Source organism: Tasmannia lanceolata, unplaced genomic scaffold (assembly GCF_043159265.1).
Source record: "Tasmannia lanceolata isolate RefF3 unplaced genomic scaffold, GAP_Taslan_0.1 ptg000018l, whole genome shotgun sequence".
Taxonomy (NCBI): Eukaryota; Viridiplantae; Streptophyta; class Magnoliopsida; order Canellales; family Winteraceae; genus Tasmannia; species Tasmannia lanceolata.
This window is the reverse complement of record NW_027518695.1, coordinates 8,778,923-8,796,167: the sequence shown is the minus strand read 5'-3', so window position 1 is coordinate 8,796,167 and position 17,245 is coordinate 8,778,923. Positions and strand designations below refer to the sequence as shown.

Genomic DNA, 17,245 nt, shown 5'->3' with positions numbered 1-17,245 from the left:
TTTTCAGGAGAGAAACAGGAGAAATGGCTAGGAAATAAACTAATGGAAAGCATTAAGAGGATTGCTTCAGAACTCAAGGAATGTTTCAGAACTCTCTGTAATTGTGTGTGTGTGTTTTTTTTTTTTTAATTTCCAACAACTTTTAGCTATCATTTCAGAGGTTTGTAAACGGAGTTGGGCAGGTATAGTAATTGGGCCCTTTGATCCAGTTGGTCACATGTATGGTGGGCATTGGTAACATTCCTAAATTGAGCATCCATCTGCTTAATCAAGCCATGCAAAGATCAATGGTCAAAATCAGCAGATCAAAGGTCAGGATCATCCATTTTATGGGTAAGGTAGGGCCCACCAGTCTCATATTGATCAAAATGTAGGGCTGTAGAGCTGTTGGACGGCAAGCACTCATCTCTTTGCCCATTGAATGTAGACTGCCTACTATTTTCATGTGATTTTCAATTTTAAAATTCTAATCTATGACGTATAGATGAATTGTTATTGAAACAATTTATCATATACTCATTCTTCTCTGTCTAAGATAAACTAGAAAGAAAAAGGAAAGATTGCACCTGCCTGTCGAGGGTGCAATTTAAATTTTAATTGCATAACCTAGATTTATGTTTTCTAATCAATTGTGACTAATTTCACATGGCTGATACGATTGGACTTGATCACATTCAAGCAATCATTTGGGGCCCATTTGTAGTTGAATCCGTAATTTTTTAAACGGAAAGTTCCATCCATAACACTTGGTCTCCATCCTCATTCCACATCACAACTATTGTGTGTGAGACCCAGAAAGGTGATGTGCAGCCAATGAGGGAGCCCTTTCACCTCTTTTTTGCAAGGACTCCCTTCAGTTTAGACTTCCTCATGTAACATATATTTAACATAAATTTAAATAATATAAAACTTTTAATTATGATTAATCATATATCTGTACTGTATATAAGCGAACCAAAGTACCATGTAGGTTTTTGTACAGCCATAAGATAACTTCCAAACGGTAAATTTTGTTATAGCTATTAATTAGATTGCGGCTAGGACGACACGCCCTTAAAATTGGTTGGGCTGGGTTTACTCGAGTAGGGGTATACCTGAGTAAAGTCCATGTCTAACATTTTAAACCCGAACCTAGAGATTCCAGCCCAAACACAAGTTGGGCACAGGAGAATCCATCCCAAGACAAAATTTTAAAACATGTCTGATACCCGCAATACCCAAGAAATAAATAACATGCTTTTACTTTTGAAAATGAGTTTATTTTGTAACATGCTTGTGGAGATATTTAGTCCGACATTGGATGGTTTGAAGAGGTGGAGAGGGCTATATGAAGCGTCTCTCACCTTTAGGTTCTACTTTATGAACATAAGGCTCATATGTGTGGTCTATTAAAAGGCCAATAACCCACTTTGAAAGACACAATACTGAAATATAGATTAAAACTGTGATTTCTAGAGTTTTAGGAGGGCTTTTTTTCCCTTCGTTCTTTTTATGTTAGTTTCCCTTTTCAATTTAGTTTCTGTTTTATGTAGAAATTGAAACTAGATTTCACATCTGGCTTACCAAATTCAAGGGTAGTTCCAATCTATTGTCGTTAGTGCATCTCGTGTCAATAGTAAACAGGTGAAAGACCGGACTTCATTGTATCTCGGAGGCAAGTTCGTGTTAACCCATTGCATACCAACAAGACAAGACGAATATTGTCTTCAGAAAAGCGACATTACAACACACCTTGAAGCAATCTCATTATCAATCACCATCATATTCTCATCATCCACCATCATATATATCTTCTTTCGCAAACGCCTCTAAAAAAAAGTAATGAGTATAAAAGAGCGAATGTATCTTGCAAATATCAAACTTTGTGCTAAAATAAAAAATTTATGAATAGATCTAATTAAATAAGTCATCATTGATTCTTTTAAATTAAATATATGACCACTTGATCTTGTTGTTCATTTGGAGGGGCTTAGGTAAGAACTTAGGGTATTTTTTCTTGTAATTACAGTCTACTTCATTACATAACAATATATTTAATAAAATAAATAATCATATAATGGTAATAAACATTATTTATACATCTTGTTCAGGAAAAGGGCGGGGCCATGAAAATCAACTCTGATGGGGCGTTGGCACAGTTATGCAGCTCCTCCAAATCTGACCTTCCTCAACTGGTAAAGCTCAAAATTGACTACACGCCCTCCCCATCTAGGTCTCTTCAAAAGCTTAGTACCCAAATTTCTAATGGGGAGCTTAATTGCATTCAAGCGTCAGTTCATGAGAAAATGCAATTTTTAAAAGCTGTTGATAAGGAGATTCATCTGTCTTCCTCCTCAACTAAGAAAAAGAAAGGTGCGAAAAAGTCAAGGAAATTGGCGAAATCCCATATTAAGCAGCTCATTGAAGATGGAGAAGACATTTTCGCCTCTTTCGATGACCGTTTGAAGCATCTCCTGGGGAGAACCAAATCTTCCATTTCTGAAGATGAATTCTGCATTCAGCACTCTGAAAATCCATCTTCAGAAGAAGATCGCGAAACCGCCATCCTGGAAAACCAGCAGTTTTTGGTTACTGCTGATGGGAAGATGGAGCAGTGCTTTCCCTCTCTTGTCACCTGCACGCCCTCTCCTCCATTCAATGCAGCCCCCAATATTGACTTGTCTGCATTAAAAGTCTTGGGAGGAAAAGATGGAAAGGCCAGCTACCTCCTTTCCTTGGGAAAAGAAGCAAAGGGTCGTGCTCCCTCTTGTGTGCATCATGCTAGTGGGCCATGCCTGCACAGTACACCTGCAGCCTCACTACCTGCTGGGCAAGATAAATCCGTATTAAATGCAAAAGAGCCCCAAGTCAGTTCAGCTTCTACTCCCAAGCCTAGTTCGTCATATCCCCTTGGGCCCATTTCAGCTGTTCCCGATCAGAAGCTAGAGCTGCTGTCAACGGATAGAAATGACACTCTGCTCCTTGACAGCACCTTTGGAGCCTCGGTTTCTTCATTTCCTTTGGACGCTGATGGTCTCTTGAAAGACCCAATTGCTTCCCACCCCATAGCTAGTAGCTCCTACCCTTTGATTTCTTCTAACTTCGATCAGAGCAGGGATCTTCCAATCTCTGCGCCGAATCCAAGGAACTCCATTCTTGCTCCCGGAAACAGTAAGAATCTGACTCTAAAGCCACCCAGTTCTACCCCAAATCAATGGAAAAAATTGTTCTCAAACCATGACCAAGGAACTGTGCCCACAAAGTTAGATCTCATCACCCCTGCTGCCGAAGAACAAGAAAATTTGAAGATTCATTTTAATGATGATGAGACCCTGGAAACTGAAGCTAAATGGGCGAATTGTCTGGTTGGGTATTTTATTTGCAGACGACCCTTCTTCATTTCCCTTCGCGAATCTCTCTTGCGAAGATGGCAGATCTCCGGAAATCTACAAATGTACTACCTTGATCATGGTTTTATCATATTCAAATTCTCTTCTGCACCCGATTGCACCCGAATACTTGAAGAAGCTGGGCAACATTATGGAGGCAGACCCTTGATCCTTCAAAGGTGGGATCCGGATTCCTCTTTGCATAAGAAGCAACTTCCTGACATTCCCATTTGGGTAAGGCTCCCGGGGCTTCATCTAAAGTTTTGGTCCCAGCATTGTCTAAGTAGAATCGCTAGTTTGATAGGTAAACCTCTGTACATGGATACCCAAACAGCAGAAGCTACTCGGCTTAATTACGCCAGAATGTGCATTCAAATCAGTGCTAAACAAGTCCTCCCATCCTCTATCACTCTCAAAACCTCCTCCAAAGAAATTATCCAACCCATAATTTATGATTGGAAGCCGAAGGCTTGCACAAATTGTTGGGATTTTAGTCATTGCTTGGAAGATTGCTCTGTTTCCATTCCAACCCATTCTAGGAAGGAATGGAGACCTGTTTCCAGAGTTGTTGAGGGTGTACGGAGTAGTCCCATAATTCCAGCTCTTCCTGTATCTGATCCTATGATTGGGTCTAAAGTTCTCAAAGACAATATCCTTTCAGCTCGAAATGAAGAATTTGCCCAACTTAACAGTTATGCGTCCTTAGCAAATTCGGAAGAGGTTTTTGATGGGAAGGATTCATTGGCATGCCTCTCAAAAGAAGACCCAGGTAAGGGCATTGTCTCCTCTCCCTCCACATCTGAGGGAGGATCTTGGCAAACCATTTCAAAGAAGAAAGGAAAAGCTTTACCACCACCCCCTTCTCTGCCAGGCCAAAGAATCCCCTTCAAAGGGCTCATCCCCGGATCTTACAAGTCCTAAGTGGGGTCTGGACCTCTTGCTTTTGGGTTCGTGTCCCCTCTGTTTGCTGTTGGGCTTTGAAATTCTGTTTCACTTAGTTGTTGCTTGCTTGTTGGTTTTTGGCCGTTGTTCTTGATTTGTTTTTGTCCGTGCTGCTTTGCACTTAGTCTGTTCTTGTTTCCCGGTCGCTTGTGGCTTGGGTGCGCTCTTGCTCTATCTTTGTAATCTCCATTTTTTCAATATATCTGGTCGGGGTCTGCCTAACCCCAGCTTACCCTTTTCAAAAAAAAATAAACATTATTTATACATCACCATAACATAAATAAAGAAAGCTAAACATGAATAATCAAGAAAAATTAACCAAATTTAAAGATAGAGATGAGGTGGGGTCAGGTTTCTTGAGCAGTATCCAGATATACCCATATACAACCCAAATTTGACGCGGGCTTTGAGAAATAAGCTCAACTCCAACCCAAGTAAGTTTAAAGTCAGCCCAAACACTGGTCAAATGTGTTGTAACGTAAAATTGGTGTTTCCACTTACGTCGAAAGAAACAGAGCTTTACTCAGATTTTCATGGGAAGCCATTTCACGGCGGACTTTTGTAGGATAGAACAGCCACATCGGATGAATTAAATGAATATTTCCGCAAAATCGCCTAGCAAATCCCTTTTTAGAGGCTGATTTTAATTTTTTTTATAGTTTTCAAAGATTATATTGCATTCGAGTGTCTCTTTTAAACCATCGCTTTTTGAATGGTGCTTATTCCAGGTGGCTTGTTTCCCTCGAATTATAAACCATCTCTTTTCTTTTTCTAATTGTCTTATATGAAAGATAGAAATCAAAATTACTATTTGATTGACCAAAAAGCAAGGAAGGAAAAAGGAGTAGATCTTAATTTACGAGAAATTATATGGTGCCTGAGCGCGAAGTCCAGCGTAGGCAGTGTGATAAAAGTACCGCCCTCGATATTTGATCCTACAACAACCTCTTAAAAAGTGGTCTGCTGTTGGATTAAATACCAAGGGCAGGGAGAAGGGGCGGAGCTACATGTAGCATAAGGGGGCAGTTGCCCCTGTTGAGTTGGGCCAAATCCTTAATAGGCCCAACTCAATTGGGCCCAGCCCCCTTTAAAATTTGAAGGCCTGCCCCCCTTATGTATAAGCATGTATAAGCTTGCCCCGCTTATGCAAAAATCCTAGCTCCGCCACTGGCAGGAAGTCCTACACTTGACTTCACATGCTCGGGCACCATATAAAATCTCCTTAATTTACATCTAGCAATGAATTACATGCTAATTTTTGTAGACCCATCATACGTGTCTTGACGTTCCTATTATTGTAGGACCTATAGATTATATTTTTAAATAAATTTAAATAATTTTGAATTGAAAAAACAGTTTTTTATATATAACTTTTATTTAAGGATAAAGGATAAAAGATGCTAAGTCCAAGAAAAGCCTTCGATGTCATGATAGTGAAAATCGCATAACAAAACAAATACAACAAAAAATAGGTATATCATAAACAATTATCACTCCTTTAATCATCCCAATTTGTACATGGAAAGCATAAAATGCTCAAAAAAAATACTAGAGACATAAACAAAAAGGGTTATTTAAAAAAGTCACTAAAATGATAGTCAAATCTATCGGGAAGAAGAGGAAGACGAGGAGGATGAAGAAAGAATAGAAAATAACATAATATTTATGGAAGAAGAAAAGGAAAATAAATAGAGAAAGAGAAAAGGGTTGTTGCACTCGAGCACGGAAACAGTGGGATGGGGACATTGGGGGGTGATCCTAACCATTCATTTGGAAGGCCCCATCATGGATGGGTGGCCTACCAAAAATCAGCTCCATTGGATCACCAATGGGTGTCCATTTGTGGGGCAAAAAATGGACAGATACTATTTGTCCACAAATCTGTCCATTTTTTGCCCCACAAATGGACACCTTAAGGTGATCCAATGGAGCTGATTTTTGGGGTGGGCACCCTACCCATGAAAGGGCCCATCAACTGAATGCTATGGATCCCACCCAAAATGGGGCCCCACCCTGTTTCTGTACTTGAGCACAACAACTCTATCCTCATAGAAAAATCTTAAATATTGGGAAAGAAGAAGAAAAATAGAAAAATATCTAGAATTTTTTTTTTAAAACAAACTAAAAATCAGAAGAGGAAGAAGATCATGTGATATTGCCAATCGTAGAGAGAGTGAAATAAAGAGAGAGTACATCAATGTAGTAGCATTTTCACAATGTTATGAACCGAATGGTTCGTAACGTGATTGATCTTCTTAGAGGGAAGATCAACCTCTTGATCCACTTCGAGGGAAGGATCAATCCTCCTTTGTGCAAAAAAAACAATTTCTAAGATGATTTCTTCATTCCATTATAGAAAAGCAAATGAGTGCTTAAATAAAACACTCAAGGGATAAATATAGAACAACAATGGAAATAACTAAATAAAGACTAATCTAATCTTGGCTAGTATCCAAATTAATTCTAGTTACTTAATCCACCCTACTTGCCTAATTTACCGTACAAGCAATCCAATAAACAGATCTTTAAAGATTTGACATATCCTAAATCCAACTAATTTATTCTACTATAGTGGGACCCATCTAGGCACATAACACACAACGCCCAGGAATTTCCTCATCATTTCCGCTCTATAATTAATACACTATCAAACATCGAAATTTGACGGATTTTTGCAAAATTATGCTTTCTAAGCTCACAATTCCACTGCATCAAACATAACCTAAGAGAAGCAATACTCTTCTACTCTTAAAGTTTTTGTCAAAAGTTAATGTAAAATATATATAAATGGTTTCAATGTTATGAAATTTTATAGCAATAGGAAAATATAGGAACATAGCTCTAAAAAAATGAAAATAAAAAACTCACACCCCACAAGTTAAACAGAAGTTGAATCTACCCACAATCTCCCACTTGGAATAGAAGTGGGTGGAATTTCTATGGTTTAAAATTAAAGGTACAGGGACTTTGGCAGAAAGGCATTTCGCGACTGGCTGTTACATGAGTGAGCAGTGACATAAGCTCACTTTTTTATCGGATTTTATCTTATTAATTTAATCCATCTGAGCTCTGAGGTGGTTGCTCTCTCATGCATTAGCGCTAAAGAAAGTCCCTAGCAAATCCCTCAAAGACCTAAGATGTGTTGTGTGACTTCTGGCTTTGTGTTTTTTCCGAGTGGTTCTTTGCATGCGTGCACACGCGAGTCTGTGCACACACAGACGGAAAGAGTGCCCCAAACTACAGGTCTTGACTTTCTGACTCTTTCGAAAGATTCTTTCCATTTATGGAAAGTAATGGGTCTCTTCCACCCTATTATATCTAGTCACCACCATTTCCAATGACGGGAGCCCTACCCTTAAAAAATAGAGGGTCAACAAAATAAAAAAACTCATATATATATTAATGAGGAAAAGTAAGAAATAAACCTTAGTTTTATCATTTATGGAATGAAATTTTAGGTGAAGTTCTAAAAAACCTGGCCCTGTTTGGATTCCAGGAAAAATGTTTCTAAAACTTTTCTATTTTCAATTGAAAAGCAGTGACCTTAAATTTAGGCTACTATATTAGGTAATTGCACTAATTCATCTTGTCTTTTATTATTTAAACAGCTATGGAAGATTATTACCATTCCCAAAAAGCTCTTGGAAGCCGATTAAAAAAGAAAAGGCAAACTGAGATTTTTACCATTCCCAAAAAGCTCTCAGAAGCCAATTAAAAAAGAGAAGGTCCCAAAAAGCTCTCTGGAAGCAGATTAAAAAAGAAAAGGCAAACTGACTTGTGCAATTATTAAGACATAGTAGTGCCAATATCAGTAGCCTAAATTCAATGTCCTACTTCTCAACAGATTTTGTCTTCATTCACGAGGTGGCTGCTCCCATTGGATAAGTTTTACATTTTTCATATCAGCAATTTTATATATATACAATTGCTTGACATGGATCCAATGAGGTTCCCTGCAGCTGTTGTTTTCAAGGGCGCCCTTCAGTTTTGCACTCCTCTCTCTCTCTCTCTCTCTCCACACACACACACATGGGATTTGATATATATATATAGAGAGAGAGAGAGAGAGAGAGAACATTTCCTACACACTTGTGTAGGTAAGTTACCTACGCACTACCTTAAAATACAGTGGGGGCCCACATTGTTTGGGTGATCCAAACAATTCATTTGAATGGTCCTCACATAGATAGGGTGTCCACAAAAAATCAGATCCATAGGATCATCCTAATCATTCAAACTATGAAGGCAAAAAATGGACTAATTTGTGAAGGTTTATACACGTCCATTTTACCTCCACAAATCGTAGGGTTGGGATGATCCTATGGATCTGATTTTTTGTGGACACCCTATCTATGTGAGGACCATTCAAATGAATTGTTTGGATCACCCAAACAATGTGGGCCCCCACTGTATTTTAAGGTAGTGCGTAGGTAACTTACCTACACAAGTGTGTAGGAAATGTTCTCTCATATATATATATATATATATATATATATATATATATATATATGTGAGGAAAGTGTTCAGCTTAGATAAACTTATCTTAACTATAGCTCAAAAACACATGTGGCCCCACATTTTTTGGGAGATCCAAAGCATTCATTTGGAAGGCCCTTCCATGGATAGGGTGTGTACCAAAAATCAGCCCTATAAGATCATCCTAACCTTGCCATCTGTTGAGAGAAAAAATGGGCAGAAACATGAACACACATTGTTTGTCCATTTTCCACTCCACCTTTGATTGGGTTAGGATGATCCTATAGGGCTGATTTTTGGTACACACCCTATCCATGGAAGGGCCTTCCAAATGAATGCTTTAGATCCCTCAAAAAATGTGGGGCCACATGTGTTCCTAAGCTATAGCTTAGATAAGCTATAGCTTAGGAACACTTCTCTCTCTCTCTCTCTCTCTCTCTCTCTCTCTCTCTCACATAAGCTATAGCTTAGGAACACCTCTCTCTCTCTCTCTCTCTCTATATATATATATATATATATATATATATATATATATATAACAATAATTTAAGATAACTGCATCTTTAAATCTAGATTTTACATTCTAATGATGTAATCATTTGCCTGTTATAATAAAACAACAAAATAATTCCTTTTCCTTTGACAAATTACAAGACATTGTTGATTAAATTACTTGATTTTATAATCATCTCTTTTAAAGAAGGGAGCCAACCAATTAATGAGATTGCAGGGCAGGTTAGATGCCATTGGTAAGCCTTCTATTTTTAAATGATTATTTTTTACACCCAACACAACCCATTTGTTTTTTAAAGATTATTTTAACAATAAGAAATTATTTATTTATTTTTCATATAAACAATACTAAGCAAATGAGATAAATATTCATTACCACTGTGAAGGGCGTGGAGACAAAAAAAGCACCAACCCCATGGAGTATTCTTTTATTACAGCAAAATGCCAATTAAAATAGAGAAAAGTGTTCCTGCGCGCTGCAGTGCAGGGACGTTATCTGCGCTTAAGTGGTTTATATCACATCCCATTGGTTCGTTTAGCGGGTCCACCTTTGCGGGCCCAGAAAGAGCGACCAATGGGAGGCGTTATAAACCATAGAGTCATAAGGTGCTTACAAGTGACAAAGTGAGAATTCTCTTGATCACAAGTCCTACCTGACCTTAATATAGATTAGAGGTGTCAAACCCTTAAATAAGCCTTAAGTACAAAGGAACCTTCTTTCCTAAAGTGATTATCAAACTCTTTTAAACTTTTGATGTAATTTTTGGAGACTTTAATCAAGATTTATGAGAGCAGTTGTAAAATTATTTAAACGTCTCGGAAAAGCAACCTATAAGACAGATAGTCATGTCTCAATAATGGGTACACACTTACAGAGCATATACCCCTTCAATAATGGACACACACTTATAAAGCATATACTCCTCTTAGTGCAATTAAAATCATTTTTTTTATCCCAAAATGCCCTTAACCCATCAAATAAGGCCATGTTTAGCCACCATGAAAAATAACCCATGGAATATTTATGAGACAGGCAGGAGACCAGAGAGGGTGAGAGTGAGGGGAGCATGAAACACTCGTAAAAACTGGAAAACTGGAACAATTCTAACCAGGTATTTTCTTTTAACTAGTTTTTAGGGATTTTTGATACTATATATCTCTACTCCGACCCACTCAATTCTCTCCCTCTCGATTATTCTCCGAGCCTCACACACCTGGGCCCATGGAATAATTTTTCCTTGTTACCAAACATGGCCTAAACAAAAACTATCGTCCACCTCTAAATTCTCAATATCCTTTCGAGTTTTGGGTTTAAAGTTTAGGATTTTATACTTGAATCATTTAGTAGTGGTAGGTAATAATATTAAGTAAACACTTCCAAAATGGTATCTCTCTTTTCAAAATAAATAAAATTTTAAACCATCACTACGAGCAGTCACGGGCGGCCAAATGTGACAAACTTCAATAGGGGTCCCTTCGTTCGGATTACGGCATCAAAGGGAAATGAGAAGTCATAGATACTCTAGAGGGTGCTGTCCCAAGTAAAAAATAAGTACCAATATATCACTTCATATTATCATACAATTGTCTTATTAAATGAAACTTCTAAAAAAGAGGCACTATTAACTATTAAGTCACCAATTGGCATGGGTATTCACATAACATGCCCTTAACATGTCTAGGGCAAAATTGATCTTCTTCTTCTCAGTAAACACTGAGTTCCATTACTTGTCGATATGAAATGAGTAAAATAACCCCATTTAATTAGGGAAATTATATATTCACTCCATTTTCTTCCCCGGGCCACCCCTTTAGTGTAAAAAAAGTAGCCATAAATAGAATAGAGAGGGTGGCTCGGGGAAGAAAAGGGGACGAATATATTACTTCCCTAACTTTATGGTTAAGATCGAAAACACGATAAAAGCAAAATGGCAAATCCCAGCAATCATTCACCATAGACGTGGGAAGTTCTAGGCGTGTAGTTTTCCGAGAGAGAGAGAGAGAGAGCACTTGGTCACATCATAGAGTGACCTCTTGGTGGGTTGGTTGTCATAGCTCCCTTTACAGCAGTGGGTTGGTGCTAGATGAATGATATTACTTCAAAACGCGTTATAACTTCATTTTTCTTACGATAATATTCCCAACTACCAACTAATTATCCTTTTGGTGTGCATTGGGTTACCACAAACTTCTTTTTTTCTTGATATTTCTTGATGTAATTTGACGATAATAGGTCCTAATTATTCTCAAAATTTACAAGCCTATGGAAAAACTAGTTCAGAGAAACTAGAACGAAAGAGAAAACCAATGCAAAATAGAATGAAGGAGAAAGCCATTCGGAAGCTCTAGAAATCATATATAGTTTTACTATGTGTATTCGTATTATAATTTTCACAGCTGAATTGCTCGTCTTTTATAGACGTGTCGGTAGCTTTTTGTATGGAAAAGCACTCCTGATCGCCGTTGATCACTGCAGGCTGAATTGTGGGTCGTTAGATCATGCCTTTACTATCTAGATCGACTTTAGATTGCACCCATTTGCAAGTCTATATATTCATCAGAGGACTGTTAGTCAACCATTAGACTCCGATCTAACAGTTTTTTGATAGGTGGTTCACGATTGACTTTGAATGTATGTTCATGATCACGCTTGAATGTTGGTATGCGCTTGATACTTAACCTATGATGATCGATCTAACCGTTACTGATCATCATTTGATCACATCGGATATAACTAATTAGGATCATACCCAATCGTTCCGATGATCCTAGATCTTAATCTGAAAAAAATAGGGCACCTAAACCCGCATTGCAACTGTGTGCAAATATCAAAGTGAGTCAAAAAACACCACATGTGCCTTATCTCCCTATAATCCACTACCACACTGCACGTGTGCGGATGGTGCGTTGCACCTTCTTATGGCTCACTAAATGAGCCTTAAGCTCATAAAGTAGACAGTAAGAGAGACATCATATACCTTTCGCCACCTTTCCCGACTTCGAATGTGAGATTAAAGTTTTAGTCTCCACAAATTTTCACCGCAGTGATTTACAGAGGGAGAAAACAACCTTGATGTCTTGATGGATTGGATAACAAAGGATGATCCTGTTATTTTCATGGGAGAGTATTTAGGCCGGCAACTTGTGGAATAACCTACTATCGTTGCTGCTGACGTCAATCTTGATGATATTCATGGAGCTGTTGGGGGTACTATTCAATTGAGTATGATGATCCGGCTTATAACAACCCTTAAAAAAAGATAACTTAGAAGATGACTTATGTTTGAGAGACGAGATGCTATATTTGAGAATTTTGAATTATTCAATTTTTTTTATTTCTAGTATTTATAGTTATTACTTGCATTTTGTATGATTAATTTTTCTTAGTTTTATTGATCTATCGCAATACATTCGATGTTTTAGCTAATAACATGTGTCTTTTTTTTTTTGTTAAATTTCATTATTTAGAGTTTGTTATATTTTTTTTACTTTTTTTCTGAATTCTTAACTATTAAAAACATCGATTGTATCTTTTTCAATCAAAATATCAAGAGAGATGAAACATTGAAACATCTCATCCCAGTTACAAACAAACGCCGAACAAAACGTATTGATAACTATGGTGTTAAGAGATTTGGGGTTTTAGCATTCAGAGTTCTGGGATTTTGGGATTTTTGGCTGTGGGTTTTGGGATTTGGGGTATTGGTTATTTTGCCAGTAAAAGATTATAATTTCAAAAAGTTAAACTTGTATATACTTCTTTATTCTCATGTTTAGTGTAAGAAAGTGTTGGAAGGGTAATTAAAATCATAATTTTCAAAAGTAACACTAAGTTAAGCTAAACCAGGTAGGCTTTTGGGACCTATTAGAAACAAACAATCAAACTACTTTTTGTTCCATGGCCAAAGTTTGAAAAGTGGGTCCACGCTTACAATAGAAGCTACTCTCCACCATCTTCTGCTGGAACCTGGATCCATCCTTTTGCAAAAGAATGATCCTCCATAGTTTAGTACTCACTAAACCAGTTCATGTAGTAATTAACCCAGATTTTAAATGTTAATTTGACCATCTTTATGATCATGTAAACAGAGTCTAAGCAAGAACTGTATCTACTATTCAACTTGTTTATGAAACTAAAACAAAAGTTTCAATATGTGGAAATAAATAACGGAAAGGAGCCTTTTTTTTTTTTTTTTTTTTTTTCTGTAGCAGTGGGCACAAACTCCGTAAGCCCCAATCCCAAGCCACTACCTTTTAAGTCCCTCTCTATTTGTAGATCCCAAGGAGAGAGAGAAAAGGGGTGGAGAGTTTAGATTCATCTCTTCATTACCCACCTTTCCTTTTTATTTTATTGTAACAGTCTTTTTCTTTTTCCTCTTGCTAGAGGAAATAGAAAAATCGTTTCTTTCGCGGTTTTTCCTGTTCTAATCTTTAGATTCTCCCTCTGTTTATTCAGGGTTCTTGGTGGGATTTTGTTGTTTTGGCTTTTCAGGTGTTTTTTTTGCTTGTAGGTTTTCGATTTCTCATTTACTGGGTTTTTGTGTTTGATTTTGGAAAAGGTCTAGAGCTCTCTCAAAAGGTTCATAATTTCTTCTTAGCTATTTTTATTTGAGTAATTTCAGATCTAATGGACTGTTCTAGGGTTTCTGAGCGGTAAGATCAGATTTTTACCTTCTTTTTCCTCTCTTTTTAATTTTTTCTTCAATTTTAGAAAAAAGTATGCCTTTTTAAGATTCCTCTGTTGATTCCACAGAAAAGGTATTCTGATTCGTTGCTAAGTTGTTCTTGATTTAATCACCAGTTTTGCCTTTAAAACCTCATATTCACTCAATTTCATCTCCACTTCTCCCTCGTTTATATTCCTTGCTTTAACAACCAGAAATTCTTGAAGCTTTTCGCGCAATTTCGATTACCAAACTACAACAAATTAAGAATTTTCGATTAGAAACAAGGTAATTGAAACCCATCAATTGTATAGCTATGTTCCTTAGCCTCTGATTTTGAAATGATGAAGTGGGTACCAAACTCAAATTGGTTTCTTGAAGATAACAAAAATGCAAATTGGACCCATGAAGAGAATAAGCTGTTTGAGAATGCTCTTGCTGTTTATGATAAGGACACTCCTGATCGATGGCAGAAGGTGACTGAAATGATCCCGGGGAAGAGCGTAATGGATGTGATCAAGCATTACAAGAATTTGGAAGATGATGTTAGCCACATAGAAGCTGGGTTGATCCCAATTCCAGGTTACAAGACCTCTTCTTTTACACTGGAATGGGTAAATAATCACGGGTTTGATGGGTTCAAACCTTCATATGTCATTGGTGGAAAGAGACCGTCGTCTAGGTCTGATCAGGAAAGGAAGAAAGGCGTCCCATGGACAGAAGATGAACACAGGTAATTTCTCCCTTTACCATGAAAAAAAGGTACTTGTTTTTTAGTTACCTACAAAAACAAGTAGAAAGAAAACAAGGATAAAGACATCATGTTATCCATCTGAATTTTGCAAACTGATTGTTAGTGAAGTTGATATAAGATCTCCTAAAAACAAAGGGATTGAATTCTACTCCCTTTACAATGGAAAAACTGTAATTGCTTTTAGTTACCTACAAAACAAATAGAAGGAAAATAAGAATAAAGGCATCATGTTATCTATCTGAATTTCACCAACTGATTGTTAGTGAAGTTGATATGAGATCTCCAAAAAGCAAAGTGAGTGAATTCCAGTATGTTTCTTTTGTGCCAAGATGTTTTGTATTTGAGAACAGATCATAGGTTCATTATCAATAATGTTTAATTTTTGTGGCAAGCCCACTAAATTGGTGGTGTTTGGGGAATTTGAGATCTCAAGTCCAAACCAGCTTTGTTACCTACAAGATCAAATAGAATGAAAATAAGGATAAAGGCATCATGTTATCCATCTGAATTTCACAAACTTATCGTTAGTGAAGTTGATATTTGATCTCCTAAAAACGAAAGTGATTAAATTCCTGTACAGTTACTTTATGCCAAGATGTTTTGTATTTCAGAACATATCACAGGTTCATTATCAATAATGTTTACTGCTTATTTGATGAGCTCCATTTTGGTGAGTTTATGTTCAGTCAATTACACAAGTTGTTCAGGTTGATAATTCATGGTCATGATTGAATTTTCACTTACCACATGGGTTGTTTTGTGCTTAAGAGCTGTGCTACTTGTTGATGCATATATGTGAAAACTAATGGGGGAGATTCTTAGTAACATGAATTTTTGGTGATTAATTGCAGGCTTTTTTTGATGGGTCTAAAAAAGTATGGTAAAGGGGACTGGAGAAATATCTCTCGTAATTTTGTTGTCTCAAGGACTCCAACTCAAGTGGCTAGCCATGCTCAGAAGTATTTCATTAGGCAGGGTTCGGGGGGCAAAGATAAGAGAAGGTCCAGCATACACGACATCACAACCGTCAATCTGGCAGACAACAGATCTACTTCACCAACTCAATCTTCTACTGTTTCTATGCAGACGGATTCGTCCAGTGCTCCAGAAACACCAGACCACTTCTCAGTATTTTTTGATTCAAATCATCCTAACGAAGGGGCTTTTGTTTTCAGCCCAACAGCATCTCAAACGCATGGGAACCAGGTCATACCACCTCCTTATGGGATGACTTCATATGGGATGAAATTGCACGCGCAAAATTTTCACCGAGGCACTCTTCATGAATCTCAAGTTGGACCTCATAATATGGTATTTCATTTGCAATCGGCACACCATCGTCCTCACGGATAGGATGTCAATGTTTTGAATTCTCATGGTTAGGTTGCTCTTTCTGTGATTCTGTCATGGCCATTATGTGAATATGTTGATGGGACTCAAGGTAGTTCATAGTTTGTGGACTTTCGAGAGGGGGGTAGAATTGTATTGTGCTCCAAATTACAAATTCTCAACTTTGAGACTGAATGGAGAAGATCTTGGAATGCATTGTTTCCGTATGTTGAAGTTTTTCAGTCAATTTGATGTGGAATTTGAGAGTTTTCAAGGATCAAAGATGTCATTATATGCTTGAAGATGATAGTCATGTGCTACTGCAGGCTCTATCAGAGCTTCACAGGTGCATCTTGCACTTTGCGCCATCTTAAGGTTCAAGACTTGAATGTATAATGGCTACGAGGCTAAACTTAGTCGCAGCATTTGATTCTTTAGAAACACTTTCCTTTGAGATGAAAGATTAAATAGGCAGATGAAAACATACGCTTAGCTTCCATGTCCTCTTGGGGAACAAAAGTTTGGGTTGCAAACTTGGAGAAATTCTGGCGTCGTGGATACTAACCTTGGGGTATGCACTGTGGTCCTGGAAATGCTCGGTCTTTCCTTTTTGGGCTGGTGAGTTAGAGAGAAGAGATATTAGAAGGATGAAAGGGCTTATTGATGAGTTGTTTATATTAGTTTGAAACATCATCACTTGTATTTGAATTTCTCAACAGGCGTGGCTCTCTAGACCTTTGTGTTAGTTCTTTCTACTTGTGTGAATATATATTTTTTATCTTTCCTTTTCACATGTGCAACTAAACTATTTTAGTTGACTGGTTACAATTACGTTGATTCTATATTTCAAAGTCGAAACCTGTATCATTCACAAAGGCAGCAGTTTTACATCTGTTTCCACTTCAGAGTTTTCAATTCGTGTCATGCCCCACAAATCCAAGAGCAGAATAGTAGTGATCCACTAGTCAATTTGCATGGATCAAACATTTAATGCATTATGGTGCAAATCTGATAACTGCGGCCTAATATATGTAATTGGTTTCTGCACTTTTGTGAGCATTCATTAGACTAAAGTATAACAATAGCTCAAGTTGGATGAGAGGCCAAATCATCTGATGCCCATTCAGCTTTGCTGAGTCACATAGCATTCTCTTTGATTTCTATATTTCTTTTTTGATTGTCTACTTTTCTTAGTGCTT

At 37.4% G+C, this 17,245-nt stretch overlaps 1 protein-coding gene across 1 annotated transcript; it reads left to right on the top strand.

The window, feature by feature from the left end:
* The first annotated feature begins 13,515 nt into the window (after positions 1 to 13,515).
* On the top strand, positions 13,516 to 16,837 carry LOC143850801 (transcription factor DIVARICATA-like). The gene is made up of 2 exons (XM_077360057.1): positions 13,516 to 14,696; positions 15,569 to 16,837. The coding sequence occupies exons 1-2, from the start codon at positions 14,305 to 14,307 to the stop codon at positions 16,068 to 16,070; spliced, it is 894 nt and encodes a 297-aa protein (XP_077216172.1). The 5' UTR covers positions 13,516 to 14,304; the 3' UTR covers positions 16,071 to 16,837.
* The last annotated feature ends 408 nt before the right edge of the window (positions 16,838 to 17,245 follow it).

Excerpts from the sequence above, each read along its gene's own strand:
- LOC143850801 (XM_077360057.1), top strand. The coding sequence starts at position 14,305 with ATGATGAAGTGGGTACCAAACTCAAATTGGTTTCTTGAAGATAACAAA. Across the intron at positions 14,697-15,568 it reads TGGACAGAAGATGAACACAG|GCTTTTTTTGATGGGTCTAA; the intron begins GTAATTTCTCCC and ends GATTAATTGCAG.